At 35.5% G+C, this 16,849-nt stretch overlaps 1 protein-coding gene across 1 annotated transcript in view; it reads right to left on the bottom strand.

Annotated features, from left to right (window-relative positions):
• The window catches only part of CADM2 (cell adhesion molecule 2), a 177,949-nt gene extending 168,067 nt beyond the window's left edge, over positions 1 to 9,882 (bottom strand). The window contains exons 1-2 of the mRNA XM_090290236.1: positions 9,771 to 9,882; positions 7,430 to 7,567 (exon numbers count right to left, since the gene is read on the bottom strand). Coding sequence (XP_090146362.1) covers positions 7,430 to 7,567; positions 9,771 to 9,810 — 178 coding nt within the window. The 5' untranslated portion in view covers positions 9,811 to 9,882. The remainder of the gene's footprint in view (positions 1 to 7,429; positions 7,568 to 9,770) is intronic.
• Positions 9,883 to 16,849: the final 6,967 nt, after the last annotated feature.

Here is a 16,849-nt window from a genome sequence, read left to right as displayed (position 1 = left end):
GCTTAGAGAAGTATGAGAATATTCAGCATCAAAAGGTACAACTTTACAATGTCTGGATCTAATTAAAAAACTATGCGTTCAAAGCAGGAAAATGCTCTCTATAGTGAGATCAATCAGTCAATCAAAACTAACCTAGAAATAATGAATTTGAGAGAAATAAAAGACAAGGGCACTGTTAAAAATAAAAATAAAAACATTCAAAACCTAAAATTATAAAATTTATGGAAGTCTTTATGATTTTGCATTAGGCAAAAATAGCTTACATATAATACCAAAATATGACTCATAAAAGTAAAAAAATATGATATTAATAACTGTAAACTTAACCCAAAAGTCTATCACAAGATAAATGGATAAATAAATTATGGCATAGTTTTATACAATAAAATACTAATCAGCAATAAATAGAAACTAACACATATGGAGCAACATGGATGAATCTCAAGATATTTAGGTCGATAGAAATAAATCAAAATAATAAAGAGTACATATTATTTGATAATATTTATATAAAATTATAAAAAATATAAATTAATCTATAATGACATAAAGCAAAAACAGTGCTTGGGGGGGAGAAATTTTGGAGGAGTATGACCAACCTTTTGTATATAAAAATTATAGTCATTATCTTGATTATGGTGATGGTTTCATCACTTGTAAAAATATATCAAACTGTACACTTCAAATATGTATAGATTGTCTTTTGTCTACTATATCACAAAAAAGTTCTTTTCTTTGATAAGAAATTATAAAAGGCTTCTCAAAGATTTTTGGTACTTATTTGTCTTTATAAATTATTTATACCAACATGCAACAATTGTTTTTTAACTCATTCCATAAAATATCATAGTATGGCCTGAAGAGTCTTGAGGAAAACTCCAAGTTGTATATACATGCACACAGCTATTTTTTTTCATATAATGCAGTGCCTAGTCTAGTACAGATTTAATTGGAAAGGGACACTTTCATAGAAGACTGAAAAATCATTGATGCATGGTGTACACTGGAAGTTTAAATACTAATACTAATACTTTCAGTTTATTTTTATCATACATGATACAGAAACTTTAAACTCAGGGAACCCAAGTCTTTTTTCTTTTTTCTTTTAAGTTAGCTTCAGATAATTCACAATATCTTTATCACAAGTTAATATTTTATTCATTCAAATTAAAATTTTATACAACCTATATTAGGTATTAGGTCCAAACTAGTTTTTCAATACTAAACAGAGTATTTAGATTAAAGATATATTCTACCAGTTCTCAACGTAGATTCTGTGGAGTTCAATAGAAAAATACATGAAACAAAAATTAACAACACAAGATATAAACAAGTAAAACAACGTTTTCTTCACAATTGGAATATGAACCTATAAACATGTATCTAACAGTCATGGTAATAAATATATGAACTGGCTAAAGATTTTGTATTAAATATAAAACAGAGATTAGCCCTACCTTTTGTGAAGGTTTAACAGTTCATTAATGAAGGTAGGCATTCAATAAATATTCAGTAAATAAATACTAGCTCTTAAATAATCAACAGAATTTATCCTGTGGGTCTGGATAAAAATAGGTAGTAGAGCATTCTAAAGAAAGAAACTTCATGTATTTATGCCAAGTAAAAGCATGTGAAGTAACTATAAAACATTTTGTGTGATAGAGACATGAACAATAAACAGAAATGTGGGGGTCAAATAATCATGTAAGATCTTTGATTCTAGATAAAGTGTTTAGGAATTTATTATGTAGGCAATGTAAGACTTCACTTTTCTTCAGTTAGCTTTAAATAGAATGAAGCAATCACAATTTTCATGTAACTCTGTTTTTCATTTTAATGTTCATAGTTTTGATCTTCTTTTCCTTAAATAAGTTCCTTTAACATTTCATATAATAATGGCTTGGTGATGATGAGCTCCTTTAGCTTTACCTTGTCTGGGAAGCACTTTATCTGCCCTTCCATTCTGAATGATCGCTTTGCTGGATAGAGTAATCTTGGTTGTAGGTCCTTGTTTTACATCACTTGGAATATTTTCTGCCATTCCCTTCTTGCCCACAAAGTTTCTTTTGAGAAATCAGCTGACAATCTTATAGGTACCTCTTTGTAGATGAATCTCTTCTCTCTTGCTGCTTTTAAGATTCTCTTTTCATCCTTAACCTTTGGCATTTTGATTATGATGTTTCTTGGTGTGGTCCTCCCTGGGTCTAGTTTGTTTGGGACTCTCTGTGCTTCCTGGATCCATTTGTCCATTTCCTTCCCCAAATCAGGGAAGTTTTACTTCATTATTTTTTCACATAATTTTTCAATTTCTTGCTCTCCCTCTTCACCTGGACCCTATCATTCAGATTTTGGCACTTTTAAAGCTATCCTAGAGGTTTCTAAGCCTCTCCTCATTTTTTTCAATTCTAATTTCCTCCTTCTGTAGAATTGAACACTGTTTTCCTTTCCTTCACCACTGGTTTCATATGGATTTTCCTTCATTTCACCCAGCATAGGCTTCATTCTTTCTCCATCTTGTTTAACCTTTTCTGTCAATCCTGGGAGCAGCTTTATCACCAGAGCCTTAAAACTGTGCATCTATTAGGTTTGCTATTTCCTCATTTGTTAGGTTAGATATCTGCTCCTTGCTTAGTTCTGTCACTGGGACCTTGATCTGCTCCCCGTTCTGGGGCATACTTCTCTGCCTCCTCCTCTTGACAGTTTTCTGTGTTTGCCTCTGTGATTTGGGTAGGGCCATCGCACTTGTTATGTTACAAGGGGTGGAACCTTAGGTATTCAGTAGTGCTGGTGACCTGTTTCACCGTGTTTTGGCACTGTATGTTGGGCGGGGGTCTGAGAGATACAATGTTGGTTGCCACCACTTTTCCAGGCACTTTTCCCCCTTCCTGTACTAAGCAAGCTGCCTCCTTTTTGAGGCTGGTAGATTCTTCCTCCACCCCAACCTCCACTGGCTTTCAGAATGAATGCAGCTCTACTTCCCCAGCACTAGAACTGCAAGCTGTGTAGTCTGGTCTGGGGCTGAGGTCCATCTTGTTTGGGGTTAGAATCATTTCTCAGACTTAAGCTGCATTACTGTGTTTTTCACCATGGCTGCAGTCATTGTACTGCTAGCCATGCTGCCAGCCATGCTGCCTGCCAAGCACCACCTCTGCAGCTGCTGCTCTGCAGCCTCTTCCTCTCTGTCCTGACTCCACCCCTCCTACCTTTCTGGCTGATTATTTCTTCTTTATTTCTTTGCTGAACTTCCTTATAGTTTCGATTTTCTGTTTTTTATTTTTTGTATTATTTTTGTTTTTGTTTTGAAGTGGTTGTAAATTCATTCTTAGTTGTGAGGAGATGCAGACTGTGTATTTATGCCTCAGTCTTGGCCGGAAGTCCATTTAGCACTATTTATACTGGCCAAGACATGGAAACAAGTGAAGTGTCCTTCAATAGAAGACTGGACAAAGAAAATGTAGTACATGTATACAATGGAATACTACTCAGCCATAAGAAAAAATGAAATACTTCCATTTGTGACAACATGAGTGGACCTTAAGAATATCATGCTAAGTAAAATAAATCCATCAGAAAAAGCTAAGAACCATATGATCTTACTCATATGTGGAATATAAAACTAAACTTACAGACACAGACAACAGTATAGTGTTTACCAGAGGGAAGGGGGGTGAGGTAATTGTAAAGGGTAAAGGGGGTCAAATATATGGTGACAGAAGGTGATTTTACTTTGGGTGGTGGGAAAACAATGCAATATACATAGCATATATCATAGAAATGTACACTTGAAACCAATATAACCTTATTCATCATTGTCACCCCATAAACTTAATTTAAAAAAGAAAAGATAGAGTGGCTTGATCAAATTCTTGTAATAGTAAGTTAACTCTGGAAGCATTTTAGGAGATTCATTTAGGAAAGAGCTAAACAAATCTAGATAAGCCTAAACAAACATATCCTAAAAGCAGATTTGAATAGCAGAATATAAGATCAAGTTACACAGTAACCTGAAAGTTTAATTTCACATAGCAAGATATCTAACTTGTGTCTTGGAGGCTTATATTTCTCTAAATTTTATCCACTAAATGAATGTATTACAAGATCTGAAATAAAGGTTGTGATTACAGATAAATTGCATTTAAGTCTGATTTGGGGAATGAAATATATAGAAAGAGTAATTATAACAAAAAAGAAACTGAATAATTTATGAATTATAAACCATAGAAGTATAAGCAATCCTATCTGTTGGGCTGCATGCCTATTAGTAAGAATAATTTTTAATCTGAGATAAGATATTAGAATCATAAATTAAAATAATCACAACGGTTTGCATAAACCCTTCTCCTAGAAGGTTGTTTTCAAAATTTACATATTACCATGCACATAGGAAACCTTTTTAACAATCATCATAAACAATTCTTATACTTGGATTTTAATATACATGTGATATCAAGTCTAAGATACTTGTATGTGGGGTAAAAATACCACTACTAACCTTACCTGTTATCTCCTCTATAAACTTATGTGCCCCTTAAAGGAATGTTTGTGTATGTATGCATATTTAAATTTAGATGTATGAAGTAAGAGGGTATGAAGTAAGAATACATCTATATTTAAATTATAGGCATACATCATTGTGCTTTGCTTTATTGTGCTTCATGAATATTGTTTTCTACAAATTGAAGGTATGTGGCAACCCTATGTGGAACAAATCTATCCACACTATTTTTTACAACAACATTAGCTCAATTTGTATCCCTGTGTCCCATTTTGATAATTCTTACAATAGTTCAAACTTTTTATTATTATTGTATTTGTATGGTTATCTGTAATCAGTGCTCTTCAATGTTACTACTGTAATTAGGGTGTCACACACTGCACTCATATAAGATGCTGAACTTAATAAATAACTGTTGCATGTGTTCTGACTGCTCCAACACCCAGCCATTCCCCCTTCTTTCTTTCTCTCTTTGCCCCTCCTTATTCCATGAGACACAACAATATTGAAATTAGGCCAGTGAATAATGCCACAATGGCCTCTAAGTGCACAAGTGAAAGGAAGTATTGTACAACTCTAACTTCTCAAAGGCTAGAAATAATTAAGCTTAGTAAAAAAAGACATGTCAAAAGCTGAGGCCAGCCAAGAGCTTGGCTTACCATACCAAAGAGTTAGCTAAGATGTGAATGCAAAGAAAAAGTTCTTGAGGAAATTAAAAAAGCTACTCCAGTGAACACATGAGTGATAAGAAAGCAAAACAGCTTTATGCTGATATGGAGGACAGTTTAGTGTTTTAGATAAAAGATCAAAACAGCCACAACATTTTCTTAAGTTAAAGTCTAATCCAGAGCAAGACTCTAATTAATTCTCTTCAATTCTATAAAGGCTGAGACTGGTGAGGAAATTGCAGAAGAAAAGCTCTATGCAAGCAACAATTGGTTCATGAGGTTTAAGGAAATAATCCATACCCATTATATAAAAGTGCAAGGTGAAGCAGCAAGTGCTGATGTAGAAACTGCAGTAAGTTATCTAGAAGATCTAGCTAAGATAATCAATGAGGGTGGCTACACTAAACAACAGATTTTCAATGTAGACAAAATAGCTTCATATTGGAAGATTTTTATAATTGGAGAGGAGAAGTCAATGCCTGCTTTCAAAACTTCAAAGGTCAGGATGACTCTCTTGTTAGGGGCTAATGCAGCTGTTGACTTTAAATTGAAGACAATTCTCAATATTATTTAAAAAATCCTAGGGCCCTTAAGAATTATGCTAAGTCTACTCTGCTTGTGCTCTATAAATAGAACAACAAAGTCTGGATGACAGTATATTTGTCTACATCATGGTTTACTAAATATATTATGCCCACTGTTAAGACGTACTGCTCAGAAAAAGGAAATCCTTAAAAATATATCTGCTCATATACAACACACCTGGTCACCCAAGAACTTTGATGGAGGTGTACAAGATTCATGTTGTTTTCATACCTGCTGACTAAACAATAGGGTATTATGGCCCAAAGAGTAATGTTGACTTTCAAATCTTACCATTAAGAAATAAATTTTATAAAGCTATAGCTACCATAGATATTGATTCCTTTGATGGACTTTGGAAAACTCAATTGAAAGCTTTTAGAACAGATTCACCATTCTAAACACTATTAGGAAGATCTATGACCATGGGAAGAGGTCAAAATATAAACATTAACAGGAATTTGGAAGTTGATTATAACCCTCATGGATGAGTTTGAGGGGCCCAAAACTTCAGTGAAGGAAGTAACTACAGATGTGAAAATAGCAAGGAATGTAAAATAGAAGTGAAACCTGAAGATGTGACTGAATTGCTGGGATCTCCTGAAAAAAATTCAATGGACGAGAAGTTGTTTTTTATGGATGAGCAATGAAAATGTTTTCTTGAGATGGAATCCACTCCTGGTGAAGATGCTGTGAAGATTGTTTAAATGACAACTAAAGATTTCAAAGTTACATAAACTTAACTTGATAAAGCAGCAGCAGGTTTTGAGAAGATTCATTCCAATTTTGAAAGACGTTCTGAGGGTAAATACTATCAAAGAGCATCACATGCTACAGAGAAATTGTTTATAAAAGAAAAAGTCACTTAGTGCAGAAGACATCAGACTTTCCACCAACGAAGAGATTACAATTCACTGAAGGCTTAGATGGTGATTAGCATTTTATAGAGATAAAGTATATTTTAATAAAATATATACATTGTTGTTTTGGACATAATACTGTTGAACACTTAATAGTCTAGAGTATAATATAAACATAACTGTTATATGCACTGAGAAACAAACAAACAAAAATGTGTGACTTATTTTATTGTGATATCAGCTTTGTAGTGGTGGTCTAGATCCAAACCTGCAATATTTCTGAGGTATGCCTGTACTGTATATTTTTACTGAGATGAGTACATTGTTTTTGCCCTCTGTGAGATTTACTAGCAATTACATTTATTGATGTTTAGTCAGTGTTATTGTCAAAACTTTGTAATTCCAGAAATCAAAAAGTTTAAGAAATAATTCATGAAGTTTCTCTGCTATAATCTAAATACTATAGATGAGTTTTGAAATAATATCTAACTTACACTTAGTGCTTACTATTTATTGTCAATCACAAATGTAGGTGTTTTTATATATTAACTCATGTCCCTTTTTATATATTGATTCATTTATTTCTCCAACTTTTCCATGAGTTATATATTATTTTAGAGTTCTTTCACATAATAAGAAATAGGGCACATACATTATATTAAAATATATTGTTAAACTACCTAATTTAGGAAATGTATAAATCTTGTTCAAATTACACTTAGAAAGTGGATGTGCTTTGGAAAAGAAAATGCAAAGTGTATAAAACTTTTCATACTACTTTGTGTACATTAATTTTGATTTGGGGACATTTTTCCGTTCTTTACCTTTAATCTCTTTGTCATTTTTGAACCATCTTATATCTGCTGCAGGTTTACTACCAGATGTCTTACAAGTCAGCTGCATCAAGTCTCCCTCCATAACTGGTGATGAAAATCCACTAATTTGAGGCTTTTCAGGAACACCTGAAATATAAACAAACAAAGGAAGTAAAAATCAATCCCCAATGTTGGTTCATTCTTGTGACTATTACTTTTACAAACAAAGTAAACTGGGTGGTTAGCTGACAATAAATTCAATCAAGAATAATATATTGCTGTAAAATAAAATAAACGGCTTACAATATATAGATATAGATAATATGTTACATACATGTATGCATATATGAGTGTATGTATGTTTGTATATATATATTATAAACATATAATCATTAATTTAGTTCAAAGTAATTGTTGAAATTATATTTTACAAATAAAGATACACTGTGCAAATCTTAATGATAACTTCAATATATTTTGAGACTTACTAGAATAGGAATTTAAAAATGCACATTGTTTGCATTGGGAAAAAATTCACAAAGAACATTTTTTATTTTTTAGCAAATTATGATTTAACTTAAGTAACACATTTCACTCATATTTCATAATTCTAAAGCTTAAAAATGATATTTTCTTCTATTACTTTATTCAAGAAAAGGCATTTTGTTCAAGAAAATGCATCAAAAGACTAATCAGTAATTGCAATCATACTTACATTTCTAATTCTTCTAAAGTAGAGAATGTCCCTTGGTGTCATTTGTATTAGAAATGCAATTCTAGTTTTGTGGAGTATGATATAAACTAGTTTTAATGCTAACCACTTATTGCCTCTTCTAGTCCAAATCATCCAGTCAATAAGCAGATTACTAATATGGAGTATAGCTAGTACATGGGTAATTTAAATAATAGAACATTCCACATTTTTTGGAAATTGGTATTCTGTTATCATGGTACAGTTTTACCAAAACTTCTTCCAAAATTATTCAATAAGAAAGGCAGACTGGAAGCCTCTTTATCATAGTATTTAATTCAGTTTTAAAAGAATAAAATGTAATCATGTTGGAAAGAAAATATAAGAATAATACACATTTAAACAATAACAGAAAAGATAAATAACAGATGTATAGGGTACGCTCCAATTAGCTGACTAGTTTATTTTCACTTTCATATTGTCTTTAAAAAATCTGTATCACAGCACTATTTAATAAATTGAAATCAGCCAGTTGCCTATTATTGGTGTCTCAAGGTGGCTCTCTACAGTACAACACATTAACCTTCAGCAGTTGTTATCCCAAAATATTCAATTTTTGTGGTTATATTTTGTTCTTAATGGCAAGCTTGTGAAGATTTTTGATAAAATAGTCTCAGTGGGACTTGCAAAGAGACAGGTTTCCTATCCTACGCACAAAACCAATTCACTATTTGGATTAACTTTAAATGCCACCCCCTCAAAAAAAAAAAAAAAAGAAAAGAAAAAAACAGCATGTGTTAGTTCTTTTAAATGCAATGTTAGGCCTTTAAGTATCAAAACAGGAAGTCAAACAGGCAAAAAATATCCTTCTTGAAATTCCTCTAACTTGTTCAGTACACAGGTGTGTTTGGATAAACTGCAGCAATTTGAGCTGACTGGGTCACTAACGTTTGTGGAATCACAGAAAGCTCTGAGATGAATTATATTTCCTTGGAAACTCTATGAATGTATTGCTCTTTTGTGTGTCACTTTAACCTTTTAAAAAACAGCTCAATATTTAGAGAATAGAAGCACAAAGACACTACAAGCTGCATGCACAAGTGGCATTATGTACTTCATTTAAAAATCTAGAAAAAGACAAGTTTAAAAGCTGAGAAGACACATAGAAATGTCAAGGTCATTTAAGTGCACTGAAATACACGAAGGGATCACATTAGAAAGCCATACATATTAGAGGATGCACCTCTCATATGCCTGATATGGTAAAATGGAGGAGTACCCAATATACACTTGGAATTTATTACACTCATTATTCTATAACTTTATGAAAGGATCACTACATATACAATACATCAATACATAGATGAGTTTATACAAAAGAATTTAATTGAAAAACAAGAAACCTGGTGTTTATTGCTGGCTAAGAAATTAAGTGGCTATGTGCTCTCAGAAGCCATACAAATTTTTACACCTCCCTTTGTCTATTTATAAAAGGAGGAAAGTAATTTTGTAATGTCTTTTGTTATAATGTAGCAGGGAAGGGACTAAACTACATTTATTATTATGATCTTCAAAATATATGTGTTTTTGAATCATGTTGCTTTAGCAGTACACATCTCTCTGGCTTGTGAATGCATTGTGTTTGTCCCTTGTACTTACCAAGAACAGTGAGATAGGCCTTGGAAGTTTTGACAGGCATCGTAAATAAAGAACAGGTGTATTGTCCTTCATCAGAGAGAGACACGTCACTGACACTGATACTCAGTTCATGCCAAGAAGCCCGAACCAGCTCGATCCTATTGTCTCTTAAAGCTGGAAAGGAAAAACATTGAAAATGTGGATAACAACATTAGAAAAAGTCACTTTTTTGGCTATACATCTAAATATTTCATAAAACAGTTTAAAGGACAGTTTAAATAAGGGGTTAATATTCAAATTTCATAAAGAACCTATAAGACTCAGCACCAAAATAACAAGCAACCAATTTAAAGGATGGACAAAGTACCTGAATAGACTGTTTTCCAAATAGATGGCCAACAGACATATGAAAAGATGCTTAGCATCACTGATCACCAGAGAAATGCAAACTAAAGCCACAAGGAGATATCATCTCACACCTATCAGAATAACTTCAACAATAAATCAACAAGGGCTAGAGAGGTTATGGAGAAAGGGAAACACTTCTGCACTGTTGGTGGGAATGCAGATTGGTGGAGCCACTGTGGAAAGCAGTATGAAGTTACCTCAAAAAATTAAAAATGAAACTGTCTTATGACCAAGTGATTCCACTTCTGGGAATTTATCCAAAGAAACACACACCACTAATTCAAACAAATATGTGTACCCATATATTCATTGCAGCATTATTCACAATAGCCACGATCTGGAAGCAGCCCAAGTGTTCATTTGTAGATGAATGAATAAAACATTTACACAGTGGAATACTACTCATCTATAAAAAAGAAGAAATTTTACCTTTTGTGACAGCATGGATGGACCTGGAGAACATAAAGCTAAGTGAAATAAACCACTCAGAGAAAGACAAGTACCATACAATTTCACTCATATGGTGTAATCTAATGAAAGAAACGGGACTAAGAAATAAAATAGAGACAGACTCTAATAGATAGAAATCAGGCTGACAGCACTTGAGGGAAATTGGGGTGTGAGAGATTGAGCAAAAAGAGAGAAAGAACTCATGGACATGGACAACAGTGTGGTGATTACATGATGGAGGGAGTGATTGAAGACGGAAGATGGTATAAGAGGGATAAAAGGTAATAGAAAATAGAAAAAAAATAAAGTGTCTTTAAAAATAAGTAAATATATGTTATCAGATTTTTTTAAAAAGTAAAATCATGTGATCCTTAAAGTTTTCAGAAATAAATTTTTATTTAAATGATTGCATCTAGTACATTATTTTGGATAAGGTAGATGATGATGATAAAAATGGCTTTTCTCCACAAAGTCTTTCATGAAATGACAGTGCCAAGAAAAACTATAAATGGAAGGGTTCACTTTTATGAACATATACATTTTGAAAAATTATGACTGTTGCATTTCTTCCAAGAGACCAACAGTGAAATTTAGCATATTAAAAGTTCTCCACAGTACAGATACCTGTTGAACTTCATTTAAACCAGAGCTGACATTCAGCTGAAAAGCACTTATAAGGTAATAGATGTTAAAATTTTCTCTGATTCAATGGTGCCTCTGCTGTATTGTCTGTGAATTATTTTAAATATATTATTTTATTCAAACCACCTATTCTATCACAGAACACTTGTTTTCATAGAACTCTTAGCATCTTAATGACATCATCACTCATTTTAGAAAAAATCATCAAATAGCTTAATCATTATGTATTCCACTAAGTACAGCTATACAACATGGAAAAAAGCAAGAGACAACTGAAGAATTACTCTAAAAGGTAGAAAGAGAAGGAAGGATGGGTTAGGAACACCAGGTCTTAAAGAACAACACAGGGGAGATCCAAGATGGCAGAGGAGTAAGTGCAAGCTACACTAACCTCCTCCCAGGACCAGTCTGGATTTACAACTTAATTTTGGAGAAATCATCTGGAATAACCAACCGAACACCAGCTGGAGAGAAGTCTTATAACCACGGAGAGACAGAAAAAGCCGCTACATCACAATGTGACTGGTAGGGAGTACGAAGATGCAGAAGGGCTGGCTGGGCTCCCACTGGTGGCAGCTGAAGAAACTGAGAAACAGGTCAGCAGCTGGGGGTTCCCCCTGACAAGGGCAGGGTCTAAACCTCCAGTTGGGCTTCCCAGCCTACAGCAACAGAGTGGAAAGTAAAATAGCATCCAGCTGGGAAAAGTGAAAAGCCACAGGGTTTCTTGCTAGCCGGAGAGAAACAGCTACAGAAAAAGAGCTCTTAAGCAGATCACATACAAAAATATTTTGGCCCCCACTTACCCTGGGCTCAATCAGTGGGAAGGCAGAGAGGACTGAAGACACTTGGAGAGAGTTTGGTGCGGTGGCTTGAGGGAAGAACTGGGGAAGCGGCCGACTGGGTCCCAGTGGTGACTCATCCCCACTATTGCAGGCAGACCCCCCCTGCCTCCAACTGGTGTCAGCCTGAGGAGAAGCAAAAGCCCAGCCTACAGGAATTAAGCTGCCACACCCATGGTCCTTAAGCCTGATGGCTAATCACAGATTGAATAGATTATCAACTAAAGGAGACAGACAAAGGCAGTAGGTCCCTGGAAGTCTGCAACAGGCTGCCTGGGACCAGACTGGTACATGATCTGACACCACCAGAGGCAGATCCAGGAAGTGCAGATCTTTCTAAGAAGCACCAAAAAACAATAGGAGTCACAAAAATGGGGAGACAGAGAAACAACCCCACATCGAAAGGAAAGGTAGAATCCCCAGAAAGAGTGCTAAATGAAATAGAGGGGAGCAACCTATCAGACACGGAATTCAAAACATGAATTACGGAGAAGCTGAATGAGCTCAGCGGAAACTACAAGGAACTCCAGAAAAACTACAAGGAACTTACCAAGAATTATACCAGAATGAAAAAGGACATAGAAGCTATCAATAAGAACCAGGAGGAAATGAAGAATATGATCTCTGAATTGAAGAACACAGTAGAAGGAATGAAAAGCAGGCTAGAGGAAGCAGAAGATCAGATCAGCGAGCTGGAGGACAATGTAGACAAAAACTCCCAGACAGTGCAACAAAATGAAAAAAGACTGAACAAGACTGAAGAGGTTCTAAGACAGCTGCAGCACAACATGAAACATAATAATATCCATATCATAGAAATTCTGGAAGGAGAAGAAGAAGAGCAAGAAATAGAAAACCTCTTTGAAAAACTAATGACAGAAAACTTCCTTAACGTGAGGAGAGAAAGAGTCATGCAAGTCCAGGAAGCACAGAGTGTCCCAATGAGGATGAACCCCAACAGGTCCACTTCAAGACACATCAGAATTAAAATGGCAACATTGAAAGACAAAGAGAGAATCCTAAAAGCAGCAAGAGAGAAACAACTAATAACATACAAGGGAGCTCCAATAAAGCTAGCATCAGATTTCTCAGCAGAAACACTACAAGCCAGAAAGAAATGGCAAAAAATATTCCAAGTAATGAAAAACAAAGGCCTACAACAAAAAATACTTGACTCAGCAAGGCTCTCATTCAAAATGGAAGGTGAAATAAGGAGTTTCCAAGACAAAAGAAGGCTAAAAGAATACATCTCCACCAAAACAACATTGCAGGAGATGCTAAAGGGTCTGCTTTAAGAAGATAAAGAAACAGAGAGAGACGGAGAGGAACATGAGTACAAAGGGGGAAAATGACAATGAGTAAGTATTTATCGGTAATAACCTTAAATGTAAATGGATTATACACTCCAATCAAAAGACATAGGGTGGCTGAATGGATTAGAAAGAATGACCCACATATATGCTGTCTACAAGAAACCCACCTTAGAACAAAAGATCTACACAGACTGAAAGTGAAGGGATGGAAAAAAGTATTTCAAGCAAATGGACATAAAAAAAAAGCTGGGGTAGCAATACTTATATCAGACAAAACAGATTTCACAGCAAAGGCTATAAAAGAGACAAAGAAGGACACTTCATAATACTTAAGGGAAAAGTCCGTCAAGAAGATATAACCCTTATGGGAATGCAGACTGGTGCAGCCACTATGTAAAACAGTTTGGAATTTCCTTAAAAAACAAAAAATGGAACTGCCTTTTGAACCAGCAATTCCATTGCTAGGATTATATCCAAAAAATCCTGAAACACCAATTCAAAAGAAGCTATGCACCCCTATGTTCATAGCAGCACCATTTACAATAGCCAAGTGCTGGAAACAACCTAAGTGCCCATCTGTAGATGAGTGGATCAAAAAACTCTGGTACATTTACACAATGGAGTACTATGTAGCAGAAAGAAAGAAGGAACTTCTACCATTTGCAACAACATGGATGGAACTAGAGAGAATTATGCTTAGTGAAATAAGCCAGGCAAAAAAAGAAAAATACTTTATGCTGTCACCTATTACAGGAAACTAATGAACAACACAAACAAATGAGCAAAATTGAACCAGAGGTATGTAAACAAGGAGTAGACTAACAGTAACAAGGGGGGAGGGGGGAGGGAGAGAAGGAGGTAAGAAGGGGAAGGGTCTAGTCAAAGAACATGTATAAATGACCCACGGACGTGGACAACTGAGTGGAAACTAAATGTTGGAGAAGGAGGGGACAGGGTGCAGGGAAGCAAGAGGGGGAAAAAAGTGGAACAACTGTAATGGAAAAACAAGCAAAAAAAATTTTAGTGGGGAAAAATGAAAATATGAAGAATGGAAATGCCAGTTCAGTGAATATTAGAAGGACAAGATTTTCCTTCATACTGCATATTTTTCTCCCTATCTGATCCCTCCAGAGTTTGGCATTCTAAAGAAGTAAGTAATGACATAAGTTTCTTTGCATAAAACTAATAAGACCAGTTTTTAATAAAGGTTTTTTTGTTTTGTTTTGTTTTTTTTTTTACCAAGACACTGAGTGGAATATTATGCCTAAATGAGACATGCTTGGGCTCTGGTTGTTACCAAAAAGCCCTGAGGAACTGGGAATTACCTTCAAAGGTAATAAAAGCCCACGAGATAAAAGGCCTGGTACATTGGATGGATGAGCGGTCCACAGCAATCTTTCCATGGAAGAAATGAAGGTTGTTTTCCTGAAATATGGCTAGAAAGGGCCTTAAGGCACAATGGAAAACCAGAAGGACTTGGAAAAGACAGGTGTGTACAGGCAAGGCTGAATGCCAGGTATGTGGCTCAGCTTCTGTACCCTGAAGGGCAGACTGAAGGTCACCCTAAATGTTCCTTGCATAAGTTCCAGCAAAGCAGAACTAAAGATCATGTGGTCATTTGCTGCTCTTGTTGTGTTTAGGCAAATGAACAGGATAAACTAAAAATGGACTTAATGCAGTCCCCTTAATGACAAGGAGGGTAATCTTAGGGAGAAAAATCACGATTCAAGGAAGATCACAATGCCCAGTGGCAGACTATAAAGTAGTGCAGCTAACTGTCTTTAAAGTTTCTTTTCATTTAAAATATGTTTTCATTTGAAAGTTAAACTATGTCTGTGGTATCATCAAAGATGTTTAATTTACAAGCAAGAAGAATGTCAAATGCCTTGCAACTGGATGTCTTTCCAATAAGACAGTCTTACAGATTTAGAGACTTTTTTGTGGGTTATGTTACAGAAATTAACATGTGTTTTCTGTTTTCAAAGGGCATAAGCCTACAATCTCATTACCTGAGTGATTATCTGTACGTATAGGCCTCACTTAATCCTGTCTGTAGCGCTGCCTCCTGAGACTCAATGGTTTGGCTGAACTAAGTGGCTGGGTTGGTAATGAACGGGGTGGTCTGTGTGCTTCTCTTTAAAACTGGTTTCTCTTTTCTATCCTAATGGCTTGGACCGAAAGGGCCCAGAGGTCTGAGAAGGGGGGAAACCTAAAATATTTCCCTCAGCCCAAACTAAGTATAATGGGCAAAAGGGTTTTGGACAGGTGAGATGCGCCTGGCACACCTCCCTCCAAAGAAGCCCCCCCCTTTTTTTTCCCTAATGTGGAACATTGAAAAATTAATCCCTGCCTTTTGTCATCTAGTGGTTATGGATTGAATGATGTCTTTTAACCCTTTTGCCAAATCTGTTGCCCCCAGAAAAAAAAACAGGATGCCAGTCTGTTAAACCAAGCATGCCATTGTCTGGGGACAGCCAACTGACCTGGAGTCTGCACGATCCTTCCCCATGTGGGAAGGCCACCCTTCCCTCCACACCCCCACTCTTATTAGGGATTTCTGGACCCAAGGGTAGGTTGGACGATGACCATGTCCACCTTGAAGCAGCTAGAGGAGCTTGAGACCTTCGCCCATTGTCCTTTATAAGATTATAAAGGGTCTTAATATCTGAGAGGGAAGAATTGTTATTTTTTATTGTTAAAATAATTAATCATTTAGTTATTTAAAAAAAAAAGAAGAATATATGAAAGGGTGAAGTGGGAGAGCTTGTATGTACCAACCATGGGCATGGACTTGGGGGGGATTGCTCGGGGAGGGGGATTCTGGGTGGAGGGGAGTAAAGGGGAAAAATTTGAAATATTATAACAATATAATCAATAAAATATACTTAAAAAAAAAAAGAACAACACAGAACTCCTCTATCAGTACTAAAAGACAATGCAGACCTGACTTCTACCAATCACAACCTAGCAATATGAAGTGGCTGAAGTAGACTCTCATTTTTATTGCTAATTAAATGGAAGCATAATCACCAGTAAGGGGAATCAAGTGGGAGCATCACTGAGAACAAGTATCTATGGAAAATGATCTTTGTCCCCAGTGGACAGGAGACTTCCTTCCCAACCTAAAGACTATGGCTCAATGGACAGCAAAAGCAGCAAGGTAATCCCTCTATAAATATACAGCCCTAGATATGATCTCCCCAGAAGCTAAAGGGCTACTTACCCAAATGAGAGCCACCAGGCGCCTGCCCTGGGGAGATCACCCTTGCCCACTTAGGTGGCACCAATAGATATCAGTGTAATTTCCATTTTAACTAAACAACTTAAGCTGAGCACATAGAACTACAAAGGTTGTGACAAATTGATGGAACCACAGCCTGCAAATGTATACTAGGATCTGCGTGCGCTAAACCTATATAAGATGATTGCCTCCTAGAATAGAAAATTT

Source organism: Furipterus horrens, unplaced genomic scaffold (genome assembly GCF_987537825.1).
Source record: "Furipterus horrens unplaced genomic scaffold, mFurHor1.1.pri manual_scaffold_1, whole genome shotgun sequence".
In the NCBI taxonomy this organism is placed as follows: Eukaryota; Metazoa; Chordata; class Mammalia; order Chiroptera; family Furipteridae; genus Furipterus; species Furipterus horrens.
This window is presented reverse-complemented; position numbering and strand designations above follow the sequence as displayed.